The sequence below is a fragment of the Trichechus manatus genome, unplaced genomic scaffold (genome assembly GCF_000243295.1).
Source record: "Trichechus manatus latirostris isolate Lorelei unplaced genomic scaffold, TriManLat1.0 scaffold00001, whole genome shotgun sequence".
Taxonomy (NCBI): domain Eukaryota; kingdom Metazoa; phylum Chordata; class Mammalia; order Sirenia; family Trichechidae; genus Trichechus; species Trichechus manatus.
Window position 1 is genome coordinate 25,842,028 of NW_004443937.1, and position 25,383 is coordinate 25,867,410.

Here is a 25,383-nt window from a genome sequence, read left to right on the forward strand (position 1 = left end):
TTTTATTTCCCTCTCATCTCAGTCTCCCTAGGCAGGGCTGGCTGCACCTAGGGGTCACTGGGTGCCTCCCTGGCTTAGTGGCTCATCACACACTGGAGCCCTGATCTCCAGTTAAGAATCATAGACGCTACTCTAGGCCTCAGTCTCCCCAGCTGTAAAATGAGAAGGCTGTCTGGATATATCCAAACTTATAGATGCGCTAACCCACACACGCATAGAGCTTGCCAGCAGGAGGAGGGGGCCCTGACTAACTCCATAGGGTGAGCAGGGAGAGTTCCTGGGGGCTTCTGGGTTGAGTAAAGGCAGTTAGGCAAGACAGACATGCAGGCCTTGAGGGATGCAGAAGTGACCCCCATGTGCCAACCAGATAAGTCTAGGGTGTGGGGCCTCCTCCTTCCCCACTTCCTCTTTCAGGTCCTTTGAAGGACCACTGGCCCCTCAAAAAGTCCAGGGTCTCCGGGGCAGGGAACACTTTCCCAATAGGAGGCCTTCCACAGTGAGAGGCTCTGCACCAGGCAAAAGTATTTCCGACTCCCTCAGGCCCTGGAAGGCACTTTTTTCTCAGAAGGGACACAGCTGATGTCTGTGGCCACATGGCTGACAAGTGGCAATGCTCTGAACACTGGGCTTTCTGATGCCAAATTCAGTCCTCTGTTCATCAGCTCCACCTGACCCCACCCCTACCACACATCCCATCTCCTCTTCTCCTGCCAGGGTCCCTGTGGCCTAGACCCTCTGTGCCCGGGGCAGTACCAGCATCTCCCGTGTGTGGGAAGCCCATTCCACAATGTCAGGGTCTGCTTCCCCAAAGCAGCAGGGACAGACACTCGCCCTGTCGCCCCATCTCTAATGCTGCCTCAGGCCTGACGGTAATGGTCAGGTCACTGAGTGTAGGAAGGGAAAGTGGAGCAGATTTGGTATGCTTTCATTCACAAACAGGGTGGGGAGAAAAGAGGAAGAGCAACTCGGTGTGGGAAGAAAACTGAAGGCATTACTGAGAAAAAAAAACGTCCCTCTCAGAAACTAGCTCCAAGCTTCTATGAGAAATTGACAGGAGAGAGAAGAGCCCTGTGAGAACTATCCCCAGAACTCACAGCAGCAACAAGCACCCAGCCCCACCTTGCTGCCCAGCGCACTTCAGAAGACGAGCTGGAACAGGGAGGACAGAGCAGGGGGAGAAGAAGTGGTCAGAAGCAAGAGGAGAGCAGCAAGGCTGGTGGGCTGGCTGCACAGCACACCCCCTGCTGCCCGCTGACCCTTGCTCCACCCTTAGAACTGAGTGCTGGTCACTCAAGAACACCTGGGTCCTATTCACTGTGGTAATGTCCCACTCTGGGCCTCAGTTTCTACATCTGTAAACAAGGAAACTATGCTGGGTATGTGCAGCTCTATGAAGCTCTCACAAGCCCTGCCCTAACTCACTCTTTTAGAACTAATGAAGAGACTTTACCTCACTAACGCCCAATTAACCTGCTCCCTACCCCCACCCTACCCCATCGCCAAAGGGTAGGAGTCCTTGGAGGAAGTCGTGGAACTCTGGGCTCTGCTTGGGTGCCTGGCCTTTCTTTCCAACATGGGCCCCAGATTTAAGCCCCCTTCTGCAAACAACTTTAAAAAAAAAAAAAAAAAAAAACCCCTTGACAATACATAATTATTAATATATATAATTATAATACATATATAAAACAAACCTGTTACCGCTGAGTCGATTCCAACTCATAGCGACCCTATACGGCAGAGTAGAACTGTCCCATAGGGCTTCCAAGGAGCACCTGCTGGATTTGAACTCCTGACCTTTTGGTTAGCAGCCAAGCTCTTAACCACTATGCCACCAGGGCTCCATATATACATATGTATATGTCTGCATATATCTGTGTGTGTATGTATATATATATGTTGTCAAGTTTTTAATATATTTTAAAATATATTTACTGACCTTGGATAAGTACCAAGCCAACAAGGATTTGAGGGGCTGTAATAACAGAGAGATGGGAAGTTCAATAAGGTGAGCCTGACATTTGGCACCTTTTCTCCCTAAAGGCACTTACTTGCCTATTTGCAAGCAGTAGCTGAAAGGCTAGAGACTGAGCAGAGATTCTGGCTATCTTGTGGAGACTGTTTTGTGCTGGAGAGACAAAAATTAGTATTTAGGGCAGCCAAAGACCAGGGTTCTGGCAAACCCCTAGGCCTTCTGTTGTGACACTGCCCCATGCCCTACCCATCCTAAGAGTTGGGGTAAACTTAAAACAGACCACTCTTCATAAGGGCTGAACACAGCTGTGAATCAGCACAATCACTGACTGGCCTGCCCTTTGGCAGACAGGGCAATGTAACTAGGCACTGGTAAGACGAAGCCTCTTCATCAGTCCTGAAAGGGTGGGCTAGGGCACCCCTAGCCTAAATGCCTGCCAGAAACTAGAGTTAATTCTCTCAGGAGAAAAACAAATTACTCAGAACCTCAAATTATCTCTAAAATTTTTTATACATAATATCCAGCCTTCAGTAAAAACCACGAGAAGGAAAGAAAAAGACAACAGAAATGCATCCACAAAACATCCAGATATTAGAATTATTAGAAATGAAATTTAAAATAATTGCAATTAATAAAAGTTCAGGACAGTAGGCTACAAGATGGAGAATTTTAGCAGAGAATTGGAAACTATAAAAATTAATCAAATAGAAATTCTAGAACTGAAAAATATAAAACTGAAATTAAGAGCTCAGTAAGTGGGTTTAACAGCAATTTAGACAGAGCTGAAGAAAGGACCCATGAACTGGAAGATAGATCAGAAGAAAATATCCAGAATGAAGCACCGAAGTTGGAAAATACATAAAAGATCATAATAGACATATGAAACAGGGTGAAAAGATCTAACATCATGTAATTAGAGTCCCAGAAGCAATACTTGAAGAGATAGTGACTGAAAAATTTTTAAAATTAGTGAAAGACATCAAGCCATAGATTAAAGAGACACTATGAATCCCAAGTAGAATAAATTCAAAGAAAAGCGTACCTAGAAGCATTGTCAAAATGCTAAAAACCAAAGACCAGGAGAAAAATCTTAAATCAGATGACACAAAATTTTTAAAGGAAAAACTAAAACTGGGAGTTTACTTCTCAACAGAAACTGTGGAAGCCATAAGACAATGAAATGCTAACTTTAAAGTGCTGAAAGAAAATAAAATGCCCAACGAGAATGCTAAATCTAGCTAAAATAGCATTCAAAACAAAGACTTCCCAGATAAACACATTTGGGAGAATTTGTTGTCAGCGTATCTGTGCTTTAAGAAATACTAAAGGGAGTGCTTCAAGCTGAAGGAAAATGATCTCAGATGGAAGCACAAATCTGCAGGAAGCAATGGAAAGCATCAGAAAGGGTAAATATGTGCGTAAATCTAAATGAATACTGACTGTATAAAATAATGTCCTGGGGGTTTTAAAATATAGCTACAACAGCAAAAAAGGAAGAGCAGCAAAAAGTGCTATGAGGTGCTAGAGTTGTATGGGAAATAGTAAAAATACTAATTATTAGACTTTGATAAGTTTAGGATGCATGTTGCTGTTCCTAAGGAAACCACTAAAATAGGAATAAACAGTATACAACTAACAAGTTAACAGAGAACGGAAATAGAATGATTAAAAACAAACAAATCCAAAAGACAATCAGAACTGGGAGAAAAAGAAGACACAACCAATAGGAAAGTCAAGAAACAAATAGTAAGACAACAGATTCACATACAAAGCAGGCCCAGGCCGCCACCTTTGGGGCTTCCCATTGTACCACTGGGGCTACGACAGCTCTTAGAGACTGGGCAGGGCGAGACTACACAGTACCAGCCAAACCAGCCAAGGCAGGCCAAAAGCCAACACCTTACCAGCTGGCCAGGAAGCTCCGAGGCTGCCTGCACTCACTACACAGGCACTAATATCTGGAAGCCCACTCTTCTCAGGGCCACAGGAGCCAAATGATGGTTCTGCAACCCCTGTATCAGAATGAGGAGGATGCTGGGAGAGGAGGTCCTAAAGCCCTAGACTTCCAACAGGATGACCTGGGTCCAAATCGCAACTCTGATGCTTTTGAGAAATGGGAAGGGCCACGATTTCACTGGCTTCCATATGGATCAGGGACATCTTTCTCTCATGAGGCTATGTGGAGATGATGCAGGTTGTGGATATCAATACTTAACAGACCCAGAGTGGTGTCCTGCAGGTGACAGAGGCCAAATCTCCCAGGGGTACCACCTTCCCACTCTACACTACTACCCCAAATGCCCCTCCCCAAACCCTGAGAGCTCTGCCTGCTGGGATAGGAACATGTAAGACCTATAGTACAAGATGGGACAGTCAACCCTACGAAGCCCACAGAGAGTGACCCTTGTGTGTGTGCAGCTGGGAACAAGAAGCTACATGCATGTCCTACCAAGGCCCCTCAAAATGTCCCCCAATGTAGTTGGGGTAGCCAAGTAGACAGAAAGTAGTCCTTGTGTGGCCTGCAGGATGGCAAGGATTGCTCCCTACTTACGCATACCACACACCAAGTGACATGGTTGGTCAGGACACACCAACAGCAGTTGAGGCCTAGTCAGAGAAAAACCTTCTTCCTCTCTCCCTGCCTCCCTCTCCAGTCTGTTCTGCTCCCCACTAGCTTGGCATCAGTTACCAGGGACCCCTGGAACCCTGGATAGCTATGAGTCTGGCTTCCTGTCTTACTCAGCTCTGCAGCCCTCCCTGTTCAGAACTGGTATAAAACTGACCTGGACTGAAACCTTCTGGATAGGGGAAGGAAAAGACAGGATCTAACCCTATGGGCCGTTCCTATGCCTAAGGCAATGCTGGGCAATGGGCCACATGAAGTGTGGGTCAATCCCCAGCTTTCAAGGAGCTGAAGACAGAGGTGTGGAAAAGAGCCAGGCCAGAGCCCTTAGGCCAGCTCTCCCTGTTCTAAGGCTAAAAAAACAAAGGTTCAGTCTTGTGTTAGGTTCCCTGAAAGTCTTTGATTTTCTGTAGTTCACAGAATTTCTAATGCAATTAGAAACAACCAACCAAGTAGACAAAAGGAAACAGGCCAAGGGGACTTAAGGGAGGCTGAGCTCCAGGAGCAGGACTGCATTAGGCAGCCCCTGCACAGAGCTCCAGCAGTCCCCAGCCTCTGTGGCCTGAGGCTAGGCTGTCCCCTTGGCCAAAAGGGAGCAGAGACCAGGCCATGCTCTTGGGGCTTCCTGCTCTAGAGCCTGTGGGAAGAAGGGCAGCCCAGTGAGCTCAATGCCATCGAGGAGCCTGTACTTTTCACCCAAATGCCCTGAACCCCCACAGCCCCCTCCACATCCATAGTCACTGTCTGACTGAGCCCTGCTGTCTCTCCCCGAGAAGGCACACACAGTGACCACCTCAGAGCCTCCACTCTCACTCCCTCTGATCCAGGATCCCCAAAGCCCCAAAACAAAGTCCAAACTTCTTAACCTGGCCCTGGCCTCACCCCCTCACTGGTCCCCACACCCTGCTCTCCAATCAAATGTCCCCTGGGTCACTGCAGGGACCAGCCCTCTGTCTGCTACACCCTTCCCTGTCCATCAGGCTTCAAGAGCTAGCTCAGTGAATGAGGCGTCACTGTGGGCAGCCCTTCCCTCCTCTGAGTGCCCCGGCTCACCTCAAGGCACAGCTGACCATTCCTCTACTGTACCCCCTCTTTGCCCTGCTTGTCCTCTACCATAGCAGCCATCACACTCTAGATGTGTGGCCCTTCAATGGCTGTATGTCTGTCCTTCACACCCCACCCTACAAGCTCCTAGAGACCTAGCTCCAGCACACAGTACTGCGTGGCTCCAGGAGGGGCTTGGCATTTACCTGCCACAGGCTGGATGAAGCAATTCAGAGAGGGCACTTGAGAAAGAGCTTTAGAGACAGGGTAGCCTGGGGCTCTCTGAGCTTTTTAATGACTTGGTGTCTTGGTCATCTAGTGCTGCTATAATAGAAATACCACAAGTGGATGGTTTTAACGAGGAGAAGTTTATTTCCTCTCAGTCAAAGCAGGCTAAAAGTCCAAATTCAGGGTGTCAGCTCCAGGGGAAGGCTTTCTCTCTCTGTCGGCCTTCTCGTCAGCGTTCCCCCGGACTAGGAGCTTCTCGGCGCAGGGACCCCTGTCCAAAGGACACGCTCTGCTCCCAGCACTGCTTTCTTGATGGTATGAGGTCCCCAACTCCCTGCTTGCTTCCCTTTCCTTTTATCTCTTGAGAGATAAAAGGTGGTGCAGGCCACACCCCAGGGAAACTCCCTTTACATTGGATGTGACCTGGGTAAAGGTGGTGTTACAATCCCACCCTAATCCTCTTTAATATAGAATTACAATCACAAAATGGAGGCCAACCACACAATTCTGGGAATCATGGCCCAGCCAAATTGATACACATATTTTTTGGGGACATAATTCAAACCATGACACTTGGGAAGACAGTTCAGGAGGCAAAGAAACTATGCCCAGGCAATGCAAAGAGGGCAGGAATGTGGCTGGGTCAGGGGCAGGCAACTCCTAACTGTTCGTGATCTTTATGGCAAAGCAACAGGGTGATGCCCGAGCTCACACCCTACTGTGTCTGCTTCTAAAACGGGGAAAAATCCCTTTCCATTTCCTCTCTTCTGCCTCCTCTGTGGGTGTCACGGGAGACCTGTTGAGTGCCGAGCAGCTATGGTGACACTGCGAGGCCTTCCCGAGGTCTTCCTATACACCAGTTGCAGGGGCCCCAGGCGTGGGCCAACTGTGGAGATTCAGGGGAAGTCACCCCTAGGGTTGTTTGTTCACACCTTCCATAAATGTCACTGAGGGGGAGGTCATGGAGAAAGTTGATGTTCTTTCTAAAATATGGCACCCAAGGAGTAGAGTCCTAGAATGTCCAAGTGGAAGGAAGCTCTGAGATTATCTGGCCCAGCCTCTTCACTGGCAAACAGGCCCCAGAGAGGGTCCACGCTGCTCATGGAGGTTTCAGAGCCCTGGCCACTTCACTTATTCACCCACTCGCTCACTCACTTATGCTACCAGCCTGTCCCTTTGGGGTGTTAGTGCCATGGACCCACTGGCCTTTCTTCTCACCTCATGGCACTTGAGCCACTCCACACTCTCCCCTTGCCCTGGACCCCTGGGAGTGGTAGGAATGTGGCTGGGTGGGGGCAGCCAACTCCTAAGCGACTTCCATGGTCTTTATGGCAAAGCAGCAGGGTGATGCCTAAGTTCACATTCTACTAAGTCTCCTTCCAAAGACAGGGTGCCCCTCAGGCCCACAACATGACCTGCTCCCCAAGAATAAGGCCCTCCTCACCAGGCTCTCGGTCCCTCCTGCCCACACAGGCCCCCCTCAGGGACCATAGAGAATTGGCGTGGGGCTCTCCTCATAGTAGGTTCTCCTGACAGTAACAGACTACAGGGAAAATCAAGCCCAGGATAAGCCTGCTGAGTGCCTAGAGGCCAGCATGGGCTGGGAGATCAGCAACTCTGCTCACAGAGGGCTTTCTTTTTTTTCTTTGTTATAAAATTATAGGTAACATTTGCAAATTCGACACTTTTCAGTTGTACAATTCAATGAAACCAATTACAACAACCATGTTGTATAACTATCACCAATATCCACTGCCATATTTTCCATTCCCATAATTGGAAATTCAGTGCTAGCTAAACAAAGATTCCCTTCTTTCCCCTTCCTCCCGCCCCAGTAACCACTGTTAAACTCTGATCTCCACACATTTGCCTGCTCTGTTTCATACTAGTGAGATCATACAATATTTTTCTTTTTCCAATTGACTTATTTCACTCAGCATAACGTTTTCAAGGTTCACCCATACTGTGGCACGTAGAGGACTTCATTTCTCTTTACGGCACAGTAGTATTCCATTGCATGTATTAACACATTTTGTTTATCCACTCATCTGTTGATGGACATTTGGGCTGTTTCCACCTTTTGGCGATTGTGAAAAGTGCCGCAGTGAACATTAGCGTACATGTGTCTGTTAGCATCGCTGCTTTCAGGTCTCTTGGGCTTTCATTTTTAATGTTCAGAGTACAGATACAGATGCTCTTCCAGGAAAACACACACATGACTAATAACCTTCTGTTGCTTTAGGCTCTGCACATGGAGGTCCACCCCCATGTCCTCAACATGAACAACAGGGCCTTGCTTGTTGCTGCCAGAGGCCAGACCCTGGAGGCCTGTGAAAATGAGGTGAGAAGCATACATCCCAAACGGTGTGCAAGATCACTTGAGAGGCTGACCTGGCCATTTCTTTCAACACCCATTATAATGTTCAAACCCACTGACCCCGTAATCCTGCTCTGGGGAAATGATTTCATATAAACAGTAACAAAACAGGGACAAGCAAAACAAATGTTCTACATACAAATGTTTCTGGCAGCCTAATTTGTAACAGCCATGGGACAGACACCTCTGGACTCTTGTGCTGGGTCCCCTAGAGTGGGCTCTGAGCACCCTCAGAGGACACAGCCGAGGAAGGGGTACAGCCCAGGACAGGGCAGGTGGAATACCTGGCTGTGATGGCACACGCAATTTCATTACAGATAAAAGTACAAGATCAGGACAGCATGGATGCTGGAAATAGTCAGCTGGGCTACAGAAGGCTGTTTCCGTTTGGTGGTGGTTTAACAATTTCCTTTAGGACATTTGATGGTTGACTTAATAACAAATGAAGCTTTTAAAGAGTCCAGCATCTTCCCCATTCACAAGCAGAGGAGAGTGCCCTCCAGCTGTCTCCCAGCAAGGTGACTCTGGCCCCACTCTAGGACAGAGTATAGCTGTAAAGCAATAAAAGCTCCCTTCCCTTTTCCTACCCAGCCGGCTCCATCCCTACTCGCCCACCCCAGGCCTCCTGTCCTCCTGCAGTACAGATAAGACTCAGGTCAGCTGGAAGACATGACACAAGAACTGACCACATGCAGGACAGGGCCACGACAAAGCCCCATGCAACTCCTGGCAACCGCCTCTTCAGAGGGTTTCAGGAAAAGGGGTGGGAGCTTCCATGTCCTCTGGGCCTTGACTTCCTGTCCCCACCCCAAAGCACAGACAATAACAAGTGGGATAATGCCTTCTTTTCGGCTAGGGGGCCTCTACATGGTGCCTCTCAGAGGCTGCCTCTCAGGACTACCCTTCAATATAAGGTGGAGATTATTATTGCTATTTTCCCGACATGGAAAACAGTCCAGGGAGATTCACAGATGTGCCCAAGGTCCCTGACTTGAGGGAAGAGCCAGACCTAGAACTCAAACCCAAGTCTTCGGCCCTGAGGTGGACCCCACTTCAGACCCTCCGTTCCTCAGGGAGCAGCAGTCACCGTGGAGGAGAAAAGGCTGCCTGACAGAGACTGGGGATGTGTGGCTCAGTGACTAGGTCCTTGGCGCTCCTAGAGGGAAAAAGTCTTGTTGGGCCCACCCCTGGGAGTGCAGCCTACAGCACCACCCTTGAAACGCCTCCCTCCCTCAAATCCCCATTCCTTCAGCTCTCTCAGCTGCCGGAGTACCCTCTCTTAGCCCTTAAAATCACAATGGGCCACAGGTGTTAGAGGCAGAAGGCCCTTTAGAAATAATGCAGTCGTGCCTTCAGCCTTAAAAATGAAGAGGCCAGCCCAAGATACAACCAGTCTCCATTCACGTGGAGCAACAGAGGAAGAAGGAAACCCAAGAATTAGAGAAGCAACTGGGCGATAGGACTAACTGCCTTTATGAGCCACTGCTTCCTCTAACATGAGACCAGAAGAACTGGATGGTGACTGGTTACCATTACTGAACATTTTGATTGGGAACACAATATATGGATCCTGATAGAAAGGGAAAAATGTGGAACAGAACTTTAAATTTCCAAAGAAATTTACTGGACCCATTGAGGCTGGAGAAACCCCCAAGACTAATGCCCTGGGATACTCTTCAATCTCTGAACCGAAACTATCCTTTGAAGTCATCTTTAAACAAACAAAGAAAAAACAGTTGTCATGGATTGAATTATGTCCCCCCAAAAATGTGTGTAACAATTGGCTGGGCCATGAGTCCCAGTATTGTGTGGTTGTCCTCCATTTTGTGATTGTAATTTTATGTTAAAGAGGATGAGGGTGGGGTTGTAACACCCTTACTAGGGTCACATCCCTGAGCCAATGTAAAAGGAGTTTCCCTGAGGTGTGGCCTGTACCACCTTTTATCTTACAAGAGATAAAAAGGAAAGGGAAGCAAGCAGGGAATTAGGGACCTCATACCACCAAGAAAGCAGCACCAGGAGCAGAGCATGTCCTTTGGACCCGGGGTCCCTGCGCCTGAGAAGCTCCTTGACCAGGGGAAGATTGAGGACAAGGACCTTCCTCCAGAGCCAACAGAGAGAGAAAGCCTTCCCTTGGAGGTGACGCCCTAAATTTGGACTTCTAGCCTCCTAGACTGTGAGAAAATAAATTTCTCTTTGTTAAAGCCATCAACTTGCAGTATTTCTGTTACAGCAGCACTAGATGACTAAGACAACAGTTAAGCTCAAAAAGTAAAGACTGTCACCCTTAAGTATTACGCTCTTTTAAAAAATCATCTATATGATGTCACTGAATTGTGCATGCAGAAATTGTTGAACTGGTGTATGTTTTGCTGTGTATATTCTCAACAACAATAACAACAAAATTTAAATAAAAAATTAAAAGATGTAACCAATGGATCAACTGGGCGAAGGGTACATGAGTCCACTTTGTAAATCTATAATTATTTCAAAATTAAAAGTTCAAAAAAAATTATATGAGACCAAAGGGACAACAGTAACCCTAAAGCATAGATGAGAAGTTTAGGGGGCAGTGAGTCTAAACTGATGGGGGTGAAACAACTAGAGCAGAAGTAACAAGAATGTTGACACAATGTGAAGAATGTAACCAGTGTCACTGAACAGTATGTGCAGAAATTGTTAAATGGGAGCATGTTTTGATGTGTATATTTTCACCAAAAATGAAATAAAATAAAGTAGCCATAGAGAACACATACATAAATGAAGAAGACACCAGACAGCCAGAGCTGTCCGGGCGTGAGACTCGCGTGAGAGCCCCATCAAGACAATTAGAGCTCAGGCCATATAAATTCATCCAACTTCAGTCCTAAGGCCCACCAAGAGCACCAGGTATCCAGTGAGGGGATGGTTTATAAACAGCCAGCACTGTTCAAGGCAATGACCAGAGCTAATCATGAGTAAAACTGATACCATCACATCCGGGTCACACAGTCTGTATCCACTCCCACACAAGACTTTGGGAGCCCAACCCAGGTTCTCTAAATTTATAGGCTGAGCTAATGCATATTTAAAACACTAGAAACAGCTGATATGTCCCAAATTAAGGACTAAAAAATAAATTACGGTTCTCTCAAAGAAATATTAAGCAGCTAAAGAGAATTTTATAGAAGTATATTTACCAAAAGATGGTCATGACCAGAAGAACTGGATGACACCTGGCTACCATTACTGAGTATTCTATAGAAGAACCCTGAACAAATGGGGGGGGAAATGTGGAAGACTCCAGACTTTCTGGAATCACTGAGGCTGGATGAATCTCTGAAACTACTCCCCTGAGATAATCTTTAAACCTTAAACCAAAAATACCCCCTAAAGTCTTCTTTAAATCAAACAATTTAGCTTAATTAGTAAAAAATATCTGCCTTTAGTATTGTGCTCTTTTAAAGATCTACAATAGTTCCCCCTTATCTGCGGTTTCACTTTCTGAGGTTTCAGTTACCCGCGATCAACCACGGTTAAATGTTAAATGAACAGCGTGATGAAATCTTGCACTGTCCTGTTCTGTCCCCGCCCAGCACCACATTCACATAACTTTTATTACAGTATGCTGTTATAATTGTTCTATTTTATTGTTAGTTACTATTGTTAACCTCTTACTGTGCCTAACTTATAAATTAAACTTTATCATAGGAATGTCTAAGTAAAGGACAAAACATTGTATATATAGGGTTCGGTACTATCTGTAGTTTCAGGCAGCCATTAGGGGTCCTGAAACATATTCCCCACGGACAAGGAGACCTGGTGGCATAGTCGTTAAGAGCTCGGCTGCTAACCAAAAGGTCAGCAGTTCAAATCCACCAGCTGCTCCTTGGGAACCCTATGGGGCAGTTCTACTCTGTCCTGTAGGGTCGCTATGAGTCGAAACAGACTCAGCGGCACCTAATAACAACAACAACTGTATAAGGGATCAAATTGACAACTACAGCTTGAAAGGTTGGACAAGCAATGGGGCAGTGAGTTTATGCTAATGGAGGAGGAACAATTCAGAAAAGGAGGGTGAGAATGGTTGCACAACTTAAAGAATATAATCAATGTCACTGAACTGTACATGCAGAAATTGTTGAATTGGTATATATTCTGCTGTGTATATTCTCAACAACAAAAATAAAATAAATTATTTTTAAAAAAAGATGGTCACGATATGGTATATGAAAAGGTTATAAAACAGCAGGCTATGCACAGATACATTTGAATCCGTATTTTCTAAGTTTTTGACAATAAAATCTATCATTTATGTACTTTAAACAGCAATTTAATTTTAAAAAGAGGGGAGGGGAAAAGGTTTATGGCAGCTAAACTGAATCCCAAAGGGCCCACAAGATGAGAACAGATCAGTCACACTGGCTGTGCAGTCCAATGCCCCCACCCCCAGGCCTCAGCCTATCCCACAGTGCACCCCAGGAAAGGAGGCAGGGCTTAATCCCATAGAGCTGCCCTGGACTGTGGACTGTCAGCCCCTGATGCAGGCTATCAAAGACAGAAGCCCTTCCTTTTGCCACACAATTGCCTGGCACCCCTGAAGCCCACCCCTGTGGCCTTGGCCAACTGGGCATATGGGACAGAGGCCACAGCACCTCCCCATTTGGGGGCAGAACTAGGGATGAAAGTGGTGGGGCAGAACCATGCCAGTGCTACCCTGGAGCTTGCCACCAGAGGACAGGGATGACTGTTTCTCCATCAGCAACATGAGGGGGCTGGACAAGCTCAGTTGTTCTCCACCCTGGCTCCACATCACACAGGAACCAGGGGAGGGGTCCCAGTAGTCAGCCACTCCCTTTTAGTTGGGAGATCTTGGACAAGGCATTTCACCTACCTGAACTGTGGTTTCCTCGTCTCTAAGATGTGGACATACCTAGCCCCAGAACAGAGGTGAAGATTAAATAAGAAGGGCTTTGGAAGGACTGAAGATCATGATATACAAGGTTGTGACTTTTCTGCATGCAGAAAGGACCCAGCCATGCTCCAACCCCTCCCCTCAGACAGACAGGAAGTGCCCTGCGCTAGTCACATGGTGAACTGGCTTCCCACTACATCACCTTCCTCAAACCAGCTCTCGCTTGATTCATTTTCCCACACTCCTAAACCTATTCCTTCGACACAGGGTCAGAAAAAACAGGGCGGCCACAGGCGTCTTCTCCTGCTGCCTCAGCATGAGTCATGGAGCCATGGCTAATCCCTGGTCCCACTGTCCATGGCTGGGACATCCCCAGCCCTTCAGTGGAAGTGAGATAACTCAGGAGGCATGGGTGGGAGTCACCCTGGTTGTTACCACTAGAGTGGAGCAATGTTTGCCAGATCAAGTTGACGTCGTATCAGAGAGCACACCCTGGAGCACGCACACTACCTCTGGGACCAGGCTCCCAAAGGAGAGGAGGCCTGGCATTTGCCAGCCTGAAGGGTTTGGGCACCAGGCCAGGGCTGCGCTGGGACTCAGCTGGGGTAGGGCCTCTCTCCATGAGACGGGTCAAGCACACGTGGAGCTGAGAAACAGGTTTTCCATTCCCAAGCAGGGAAGGCCAGTGGCCCAGGATCTCCTCCAGTATGTGGCTCCCACTCAGGGTGAACCACTGCCCCTGAATGGTGACCGACTGCTCCAGCTGGGTGCAACACCTATCCAAAGCTGTGGGGAGGGAGATGTGGAGGCCAAGGTGTGGGGTTTGCTTGCTCAGACACTCAACAAGACACATCTCCCACTCCCACCCCAGCTAGGGTGTAAAATACCTTCCTTCCCCCTCAACAGTCCCTGAGGCTTGGAGGCCCTTGACTGTCAACCAGGAACTCTACTCTACCTTCACCTCCACTGCACCCATCAGCTGGCTTGCCATCAGGAAGAGGTGACTGAGGGCTTAAAAAGCAACTGACATGAACACCCCTTTCTGTGGGCTACCATTCCAGGGCCACCAGATCACATGTTATCACCAAGGCATTGAGGAAGGGGTCGGGGGAGATGAGTCATCCACACCCCTGCAGAGTTAGCCATAAGGAGGTTGGCTGGGAGCTGGCAGAGATGAAGCGGGGGCCTTTCTGGGGGTGGGAATACATCCTTCCTTCCACAGGGCCTGGGGGACCTGCCGTGGGCCAACTCCCACTGGATGGGGATTGGGTTGTATGGGTTAGGATTTATCCTGAAGACTGTAATAAAAAATCTTCAAAGGAATTCAGACCTATAGATTCAAGACAATTTTGATCAAAATCCCAGCTGATTCTAAAATTTATAAGGAAAGACAAAGGAACTAGAATAGAATAGTCAAAGGATCTGAAAAGGATCTCCCTGGGCAGCTGGGCAGGAGCATGGGCAGAGGAAGCTGGTGACTCCCCAGAAGAGCTGGTGAGGAGTAAGATCCTGGGGCTCCACAGTCCCACTTACCCTGGTCCTGCAGTGAATCAGGTTAGACAACCAAATCTGCAAAGTGCCACTGACCTTAATTCCCAATGACCATCAAAAGTACCACGTAAGTGAACCCAACCAAAACCAAACCCATTGCCGTTGAGTTGATTCTGACTCACAGCTACCCTACAGGACAGAGTAGAACTGCCCCAAACTGTTGCCAAGGAGCAGCTGATGGATTTGAACTGCCGAACTTCTGGTTAGCAGCCAAGTTCTTAACCACTGTGCCACAGGGGCTCCAGCAAAATGATGCCACTGACCTTAATTCCCAATAACCATCAAAAGTACCAAGTAAGTGAAGTTCTACAAAGTGGTTCCTAATCATTAAATTCTTGGTCACATAAGCTAATTTCTGCTCGCAGCTATCCACCTGGCTGTTTTCCCAACTACTGCCCTATATGAAAAGTTAGCCCATGCCTTATGTAAAAGCTAATTCTGCCTTTTCAAGGTCTATTGGGAGGGCCTCAAAGTGTCTTCTACTAAGAGGCCCAGTGCTGGCTGGGGAAAGAGTGATGGCATTTGCCCCTCTCATTAGGTGAAACAAGTTTTACTTTTCTCCCCATCTTTCAGTTGAAGATACTTAGGTTCACAGAGGCCACGCGACTTGCCCAGGGTCAGAGTTAACTGACCGGGCCTGGCCTCAAACCCAGGAGCTACTTCCAAATCCTAACCCCTCTCTCCTCTGCCTACTTCTTACAAATTTGGTGCCTGCTGTGGAATCAATGATCGCCTCGACATGTGTCATTTCCTGAAATCCCATCAGCTGTACAAGAAAGAGCACGATGAACTAGCTAACACCGATCAAAAGAACTGGCCAGCTGCCACGTATCTGTGTAGAACCTACAAGACTGCTAGACTCTGATGGACTTGGAGGATGACTGAGGCAGGTGAGACCTGCTCTCTGTCAGCCAATAGGGACACACAGGAAGCCAAGGTGCTCATAGGAGGCAGCCCCTGGGGTCATCCAGTGGTTAGGCTGGGGGAGTTCAGAGCTGGATGGCAGCGTGGGATGGAATGGCCCAGAGAGAACTCCAGGGCAGGCGGCAAGAGGGGAACCTGGGGCATGAGGAGGGAGCAGAGTACCCCTCAACCTCCCTGTGGGGGCTGGGCTGAGGACGCATCAGGGACCACTCAGCCTCACCTGCCGAGGTGGGACCCAGGTCTCAGATGCAGATCTACACAACTCCCTCCACGTTACCCCAAGATCATGAGGGTGTCAGGCTGAGAGGGCTCCCGATGATACTGTGGAAAGCCCAGGTTGGGTTTTACAGGTGCAGCATGGGGGAGTGACATCTGTCCACACCTCCCCTACAAGGGGTCACACCTATGCTTTCATACTGCAGGTTCACATGTCTGGGCCTTCACTTCCCAGATCCTACCCTCCAGGATTCTAGACCCAGCTCAAGAGGCATGTTCTCTACGAGGCCTTGTCCTGTTGCCCTTGGCTGGAGGCAGCCCAGAGTTAGCACTGAGGAGCAGACACATCAGAAGGGTTGCTTCCCAAAGGCTTGCCACCTGGCACCTGAGCTCAACCCAGGCTCACCTGGACTGAAGCAGCTGTCCCACCAGGACCTCCAGAGGCACCTGTGGTGTTCTCAACTCCCTGAAGCTGAGGAGGCCAAGATGCTCACAGGAAACTGGCCTCAGAGGTCATCCCTTCCCCCACAGTGGCACGGGGAGGTCTCTCCTTTCTCCCCAGTGGTGAGGGGGCCATGGCAGGGGCTAGGGAACCTCTAAAATATGCTCCCAAACCATAAGCATCCTGCTGGGAGTCCCTTTCCAGACTTGGGGTACAGATGAGGAGAATGGCTCCCCTTCCTGGAATGGACTGTTGCATCCATCTCTTCCTGGGAAGCCCATGCCCAAGCCCCAGATTCTGCAGTCTGGGGTTAAGTCTACACAGGTCTGGCCCCTTGTTATAGGGACCAAGGCTCTGACCTGCCCTTCCTGAAGAACCCAGGAAGCCCTCTGCTCTAAATTTGTTAAAGTCAGAGAGTCTACTTTTCCTTGGGGGCTACAAAGGCAGGCACAACTCCAAGCCAAGGCTGGACTTCCTATGAGCATCTTGGCTTCCTTAGCTTCAGGGAGGTCTCTAAGAACACAGGAGCCTCTGGAGGTCCTGGTGGGACAGCCCTGCCAGGTAAGGGGTGCTCAAAAAAGTCCACCCAACTGTGCCCTGGCACAGCCCATCCTGCCAGGTGAATGCTGTGCCATGGAACGAGTGTAGAGGGGGATGCAGAGGAAGATCCTGAGCGCCTGGCCACCCCAGCACAGCCTTCCTAGGACCCTCTGCCAGTTGCTCGGTAGCCCTCATGCCTGACTGCACACTAGAGTCCCCTGGGGATCGCTGTAAAGAATTCCAATGCAGGGCCCCTGCCCAGGCCAGCTGATGCCAAACCGCTGGGGTGGGCCCCGCATGGGCATGTACTACAAACTCTTCAGGAGAGTCTAATGTGCAGCCAGCAAGGAGCCCCAACTGGGAGTGCCTGGAGGGCCAGGCCCTCCCTGAGTCCCCAGAGCATGCAGGAGAGGGCAAGTTTGCTGGGACCATACCAGGTACTCCGTAAAGGGGAAAAAGAGGTGGAGAAAGAAAAAGCAACAGAAAAGCAGGGCTGGAAATGACCATGTCTTTCCATTCATTACTCCCGCTTCATTGTACAAATAGTTATCAAGCACCTGGTGTGTAGGAACACAGCAGCAAACAAGGCCCCATGCTCACAGAAGCACCATTCTACTAGGGGAGACAAAAAAATAAATACACAATAAGAAAAGTGCCAGAGTCCTATGTGCTTCTGTAGACAATTAAAACAGGGTGATGTGATGAGAATGACAGGGGCTACTTGGTCGAGTGGACAAGAAAGGCCTCTTGGAAGCTGACTTTTAAGCTCTGATCTGAAGGACAAGAAGACTCACTTGTGCCGAGCTGGGGGGAAAAGCAGTCCAGCTAGGGCAAAGCCCCCAAGGCTGGACCCACCTTTGAGTGTTCAAGGAAAGAAAAGCCACAGGTACATCATGGTGGGAGGTGGAGGAGAGGTGAGGCGGGTGGAGGCCACATTGCGCAGACTTCGTGAGGAGCATAGCGAGTGTGGATTGTGTCCCAAGGGCAATGGGAAGTGGCATCCTTATCAACATTTAACAAGTGCCCTCGGGCTTCTATGTGGGGTGAGGCCAAAGCAGGAAGCTCAGCAAGGAGGCGACCAGTGATCCAGGACAGATGAGGTAGCTGGCACGAAAGTGCTGTCGCAGAGGAAGTGAGGAGTGGTCAACACTGGATTTGCTGATGGACTAGAGGTACAGTGTAAGGAAAGAAAGGAGCCAGAGGCAGCTCCAACCTGTCTATTGCAAGCATCTGGAAAGATGGGGTTGTCATCAGCTGAGGTGGGGAAGGCTAGGGGCAGAGTGGGTGGAGCCCTGATCCTGCCTGATTGGTTAAGATGGGAATGACCTAGGAGACCCACTAGTTCTACCCTCTTGCTTTATAGGAGAGGACATGAAATGAGTGCCGAGAAGGGGGAGAGACTTATTTGGGCCACACATCTGGTCCCTGGTCAAGCGCCATTCTTTCCTGGGTCCTCCCCTGGCCCTCTCTCACTGTTCTTTCTCTCAGCCCACACTCTCTGGGGCTTTGAAGACAGCACAGGACTTGAAGAGTTGAAGAGGAAACAGGGTGAGAGCAGGACACTCTGCTGTCAGAGAGGAGGAATGTTCTTTCCACACTAGTAAGAGAAGGAGAGGGCCCAACAGCATGCTGCTTCAGAGTGGCACAGTCTGGGTGACACCCAGGTCTGGGGTGTGCGGTGGCAAGGAAAGGAAGGTCACGTAACCAAGGGTATTGAGGAACTCTGAGGCTGGAGCATTGGGAAAGAAGACCCTGTTTGTGTACTGGGGTCATCAGGACACCAGCAGGACTTGACTTGGGGTGGAGAGAAAGGCTGGTTCCCTGTGAGCCGTGAGCTCCTCAAGGCCACGACCACAACCAGGCCCTTCAGGATGCCATCACCACCCGGCCATGAGGTGTTGCCCACAGAAGGTGTGCTATCAAGGCTCACAGACTGAAGCGCCTGTCCAAAGTCTCTAGAGAAATAGCCCAGAAGCCTAGTTCCTGATTACTAGGCTAGACCTGTTCCCCCGCACTCCACTGCCTCAGAAAAAGCCTGACTAGAGAACAGCGGAAGGACATGACAAGATGAAGCAGAACCCAGTTCAATGTTCAACACGTTTGGTCCCTGGGCCACTGTGAGTAAAAGACACGAGGCCCTGCACTTGCCCAGCTAAGTGATCACTGGGTGAAAGCTGGGAGGATGGGTGGGCAGGGCCTCGGCGGCATCTCACATGGCAAGGCTGCTTATCTAGAGCTCACTGAAAGGAACGTGGAGTTGTGTGCATCCCCTTCACTTCTTTTTGTATCCTGTTTTTATTATGAAATATCTCAGGCATACAGCAAAGTCCAGAGAGCAACATAACACATGTACTCAACTCCCAGGAGTTAACTAAAGCAACATTTTGCCAGATTTGAGACAGGTTTGAGCTTTCCTCTTTCTTTCCTTTTTGTTTTTTAAGAAATCACACATCCTAGGTAGTTAAAGCCCTTCCCTATCCTGTTTCCTCCCTGCTTCCCCTGAGGCCACTGCTAATCTGGGGTTGGTGTTACTCCCCACGTGCACATGTGTACACTTCTGCTGCTTTCACGTTCTTCCTTGCGCCTTACATCTTATTACACGCTTGCTTATTTCTTTACAGTCTGTCTCCCTCTCGAGAATGTCAGCTCTGTGAGGGCGTGGGCTGTGTTTTGTTCACTGTTGCCTCCCAGGGGCCTACAATGGTACCCTATACAGAGCAGAGAACCAATGAAGTCGGCACTTGTTGACTGAAAAACACACATATTTTTGGTGTGTTTATAAATTTGATAGTTTCTGCCTTAGATGTCTCAATTCTGAAGCCAGTTTTTCCTCCACTAGCACCATGTTTGAGATTCAATCACATAGTTCAACCTTCCAGTCTTCTACTGTATGACCCCCCCACCTGCTAACCAATGACCCTTCTCTTTCTCTCAAGGAGGAGGAGGATCAAAAAAGGGGCTACTCAGCAAACGGAAGACGGCCTGGAAATTGAAACCCAGGGCTCTAGCCAGTAACTGGGAACATAAGAACAAACCAGAAGAAAACCAAAGGGTCTAAGCAGTTACCACAGAATAGGGGAAACTGTGCAGGTACCCACCCCAAAATCACTCAAGTCTGGGGTCACTTGGCAAAGGAGCAACTACTTGCCTTCATCTCTCTGTCACCAGCAAGGGCTCCTGAAGTACTGTGTGGCTAAGCCTGGCGCTGGGAGGGTCTGCGAGGGCCCTGGCTCCACCAGCCTCTCAGCACAGAGCTGTTGCCATCTCTGAGCTTAAGTCAGGTGGCAAGGCCCCCCCAAGGCTGCTGTGAAGATGGTGTGAAAGCACTCTGTAAACTGTGAAGTCCCACACACACGGACTAGAAGAAGTCTCATCTCATTTGAGATCATCTCCTGACTAAAAAGGCAAAGGACCTGTACTTGGGGAGGACTCCACTCATACGGTTGAAGGCTATGGAGTTAGAAGGGCCTGCTCCAGCACTGCAAACCAGCTTCCTCTGCAAAGCACTCCCTCCCCTCTGGCTGCAGCTCCTCAGAGCACAGCCCACCAAGGACAGACTTTCTCGGAGTATCAGAATCTACTCCTTCAAGAAAGCCGGTGCCTACACAGGCCTTGCACCCGTAGGAAACTGCTCAGAGCAGACGAAATCAAGGCTACCTTTCTGTAAAGACATGTCTGATCCCAGGCAGAGATCTCCAGCTACCCTTGTGGCCCTAGCTCAGGGCCAGACATGGGAGGAGGGGCAAGAGGCTCCTGGAAGCTTCCAGCATGGAAGTACTAGTCAGACATAAATGCTCTACCCAGCTCACAAACATCACAGCACAGCCTCTTCCCACCCCCTATACTAGTTCTACAAAGGTTTCCCAGGCATTTTCAATACAAAGCCATATCCAAAGCTCCAAGGAGGTCCTAGCCCTCAAGGCCAGCAGGGGAGACTACATGCATGAGCCCCAAGAGAGAAATGCCCAAGCCCCTCGCTGATGCTATGTTTTGGAAACTTAAGCTGACTCAACCACATGACAGCATTTGGCAATAAAAGATAATCCTCTAAATGAACTCTTGTGGGGAGTGAAGTGAGGGTGGTGAGGAGAGCAGAGACAGAGAAAGAAGAGGAAGCCTTGGAACTGAAGTCTACATGAAGACCTACCTGTTAAAGGGGAAGAAGAAACAATGGAATTCCAAGCTGTGAGCACAGTGTGAACAGACGAACACCGTTAAGGAAATACTGAGTGGCCAAGGGTGGCTTAAGAGAAACGAGAGGAGGCTGGATGAGGTTGGACTGCCCAGGCAGGGCCTTCCTCATACACCCAGGAAAGAATCTGGACCTGATTTTGGAGACCCGGCAGAACCACATCACAAAGGTGTCTGAGAAGAGTGACAAGACATGACCTGAGGGTCAGAACAAAAATGGTGCCCAAGTGAGAGTTGGATGGCAAGTGGGGAAAAGGATACAGGGAAGGCTCCAAGAGTGAGAAGTTGAGATCTTCAGGTCCGAACAGGCAGCCGTGGGGTGAAGAGGAAGAGCCGGGTAGAGACTCTGAACACAGAGCTGGGAGGACGAAGAGATCAGCAGGTGTGGGAGGGGACAGCTCGGCAGGCAGAACGCTGCAGGCTCACTCACATAACAGGCCTTACCTGTGCTTCTCGCCTTCCTCCTCCTCTTCTCTGAGCTGCTTGGTATTTGGCTCCCCATCTTCCTTGTCCTGCAAAGGAAGAAAGGAAACCACTCACTCAGATGAACGCTCCTTCATTAATTAGGCTCTGGGGGCTAATGAAGAACAGGACATCTTAGGAGCCAGGCATCCTGACAAGGCCCACCTTGGTGTTCCTGCCTCTATGCTGGGCATGTGACTGCTGCATCCGATGGGCACTACAGTGAAGCCTCACTCCCCACCTCTCCCTGCCCTGGCAGAATTAAAAAACCCACAACCCCAACCCAGCCCAGCCCCAGGCACACAGTGGCCCTCAGAGAACGCTAGTGGGAGCTGGTCTGTGCCATGGAAGGCCCACAATGGCAGGTCACCGGCCAGGGCCGGCCACTGAACTGAGAGAGATTGGGGAAAAGACGCACCAGCAAGCAGGGCAGGACAAGAGCTCAGACCTCCTAAATCTCTCCCAGGCCAGAGGCCTCTCTGGGAAACACCTATTTGGTTCCACTTAGGGGTAACATAACTCAAACTAGGACCAGGCTTGTAACAAGACTCACTGCCCGGGCCTGTGAGGGAGGGGGCATGGGAAAGGAGAATTAGTTTCAAATTTGTATAGGAAGAATTTCTTCTGAATCTGGTTCTCCCCACCCTGACCCCACCCCACCTCTTTTTAAGTCCAGAGACGCCATGACCATCTCAACCTTGACAGAGTACGCTTGTTCTCCAGTCCCTGAGAGGGCTGCAAAAGAAGGAAATGCCCAGGCTGCTTCCAACTGTAGCAGAAAATGTGTTCCTGGGCTTTCTCCCCTACTACGCAATTACCGCTGTTTGTGCGTGCTCGATGTGTGGAAACACGCCTCGGGTTAGCAGATGCCCCAGCGCACCAAGAGTTGGACCGAGTGGCTCCAGAACAGAGACCTGCCGAGAGGCTCCAGAACAGAGACCTGCTATGGGCGTCTACAGCCAAACTGACCCTCCAGAGGTGCTTGATGCACACTTCATTCCTGGTGGTGACCTGCCACACGCTCTCTCACTGGTGCAGTGTTCTGAGAAAACATCTGGAAGCTCCTTCCATAGGGAGCCTGCTGTGATGGATCTAAGAACAAGCTGGAGTGTTTAACTACCTGGGCTAGCTCTCCTAGAAGTCTGTTTATGCCAGCTGCCTCCCAAGAGCAGCATTTGCTTTATGAGCCACTGCCTGCCAGTGTTCACAGTGAATGCAGACCCTGTGCTGAACGGAGATCACCAAAACCAGGCTGGAGCCCTCGCCCAGAAAAAGGGTTTCACAATGTGAGCAGGTCGGCTCAATCTCATGGAGGTGAGGCAGAAGGAACAAAACAACCAAGCAAGTGCTGCGGCTACAAGAGAGGTCAACACGGTTCTGGGGGGACAGGGGAGAGGAGAGAGGGACGAGAGGGACTTCCTTCTGAAGGACAGGTAGAATTTGGGTGTTACAGGATGGGGAGACAGGAGTAGGAAGGGCGTTCCCAGTAGGGAGCAGAGCTTGAGCCTGGCAGGGGTGCATTCTGAAGAACACACAGCTGTTTGGAGTAGCAGGCAGGATGAAGGAGAATATGGGGTGAGGCTGTTAAGGGAGGTGAGGGTCAATCACAGAGGGCTCTGGCCAGTGTTCTGAGGCACGGAGAGCCAGAGGAGAGACTGGGGAGCTGCTGGAGCAAGGACCAGAGCTTGCTGACCTCTACTGGGCAGGGTGAGTCCAGGGGCAGAGAGGCATACAATTGGTGATGGCCAAAGAAGGAAGGAAGAGCAGAATAACAACTCTTACCGGAGAAATGAGTTAGGTTAAACTGCTCCCAGGCTGCACCCTTCCTTGACTAAATGTTAACCAGTGAAGCAATCAGGAAGTCTGGACATTCAAATAAAAAGTTCCCTCCCAAATGCCAGCCAGCAGACCCAGTGCTGGCCAGAGATGCCTGGCTAGGGGAATGTGGTTGGAGAGCAGAAAGGGGGCAGCTTGCCCAGAAGAGGCCCCCACTCCCACAGGAAGGCTTCTTTCCTAGGGGCTCTACTAACTTGGACCACCTAACAGAAAAGCAAGGGAATAGCTGGGAGGAACAGGGATCAGCCTCTGGGAATAGCTGGGAGGAACAGGGATCAGCCTCTGGGAGCAAGTCCTTTGCAAATACCATGCCCCTTCCCAGCCCTTAAGCAAGGTCAAACACAGCCACTGCTGCTGCCATGGCTACCACCACACCTTCACCCTTCTGGAGTCCCAGAGACACTTAAGTGCCTCGGCGAAGGCCAAGTTATTCATTAATAAGTGAGAAAACACCCAACTATCCAAACAACATTTTAAAAAATGCCCAGCAGTCTGGTGGGTGGGGAACAGCATTAGCTCTGCAGACAGCATGAGGTTAAGGATGACCCCAGCCTGGGACACTGTACAAACAGCAGCAGCTCAAGAAAGAGAAAGCTATATGACTGTAGAGTGAGGGTATGTGGTGTACCCAGTCTTCCCACTATACAGGGAGTCACAGACAGGATAATGAGCATCCATGAGAAGGAAACAGCCGTTGGGTGACCCTAGCCTAGATCACAAGGTGGGAAGTGGCATGGAACCCCACTGCCTGGGATGGAGGAAGGAGGCGCAGACCAGCCTCGTGGCCCAATCCAGTCTGAGAAACTCAAAGAACCTCAGAACTGGAGGGCTGGCAGGCTCGCTGCATTCTAGGCCCTCAGGTGAACCCCGGGGGAGACCTGGGAAATGGCATTCGAGGAAAGGAGATTGGTCAAGGTCACTCAACCTGTCAGTGGGGACTGCAGGATGGGATCATGGGCCTCCTGGTCCCCGCCTGCATGCTCGCCAAGGAGACAAGAGATAGCATATCCAGAGTGGCACTGAGTTTCTAGAACCAGCTCTGATCATAGCCACCTTTCTGCGCTCCCCACACGGCTCAGATCTGGCGCTAAGCCCTGGTGGAGATATTCAGCAAGAGCTCAGGAAAGCCCTAGGGGCATCACAACCCCAGAGAATCTAGACACTTCGCCCAGCCTGAGAACCTGAAATCAGTCTCACTGCCTAACCCTTCCCTACACACATACCTTTCTCCCTCCTTCCCAATTCTGACTCTTATCACTTCCTCCTCTCCTCTGCCACCTCCCTAAGCCCCACCACAACTGAGCCCCCTCCACCCCTCTACTCTGGAGAATGAAGCTGCCTCCTGCCAGGCACCTTTCCCCCTTTCTCCAACCCACCTCCTCTAAGTCTCCCTCCACTTTATCCATCCATATTGCTGGCTGTCCCTCTGCTCAAGGCTCTCACTGGCTCCCCACACCCCCAGGACAACAGCCAGCATCCTCAACACCCCTCCCCTCCAGAGGTCACTCTCCCAAGGCCCCAGCATCCACCCTACATTCCAGTTCACAATGGCCCCTACCCAGACACCTTGACACCCAACCCTTTTTCTCAAATCTTGAAATAGCCACTCTGATAACCCCCATGAAAACCCACTCTCTGGCCAGTCCTGGAGGCCCAGCTCAAACGACATCTTGTTAAAGGAGCCTTCTGAGATCCCCAGGCAGAGGGCCCTCTGGCTCCTCTGGGCCCAGCGCACAACAGGGTCTGACCCTAAGACCAGGACACAGGCCTGTGGCCATTCCTGTTCACATACAGGACTTACTAACCCCTCTCCAGGTCCCTCTCAGTGTGGGGTGTCTTCTGGAGGCCCTCAAGGCCTACCCCAGCGTCTGGACTAGACAACCTTCATCAACTCTTGGCCAATTTAACTACTACTACTCTCTCTACCAACTCCAGAAAAGTCACTCTTAGAAATACTGGTGGCAGAGGACATGGCCTAAACTGGAGCCCTCCCCAAAGCCTACTTGCCTGCTTCTGGAGGTATCCTCATATTTCTGACCTCAGCCTGTCTCTACATTTAGGCCTTGCCCCTGCCCTCACCTCC

At 49.8% G+C, this 25,383-nt stretch overlaps 1 protein-coding gene across 1 annotated transcript in view; it reads right to left on the reverse strand.

The window, feature by feature from the left end:
• CCDC12 (coiled-coil domain containing 12) overlaps window positions 1-25,383 on the reverse strand; it is a 66,541-nt gene that overhangs the window by 12,337 nt on the left and 28,821 nt on the right. Inside the window, exon 3 of the mRNA XM_023726389.1 lies at window positions 21,447-21,514. Coding sequence (XP_023582157.1) covers window positions 21,447-21,514 — 68 coding nt within the window. The remainder of the gene's footprint in view (window positions 1-21,446; window positions 21,515-25,383) is intronic.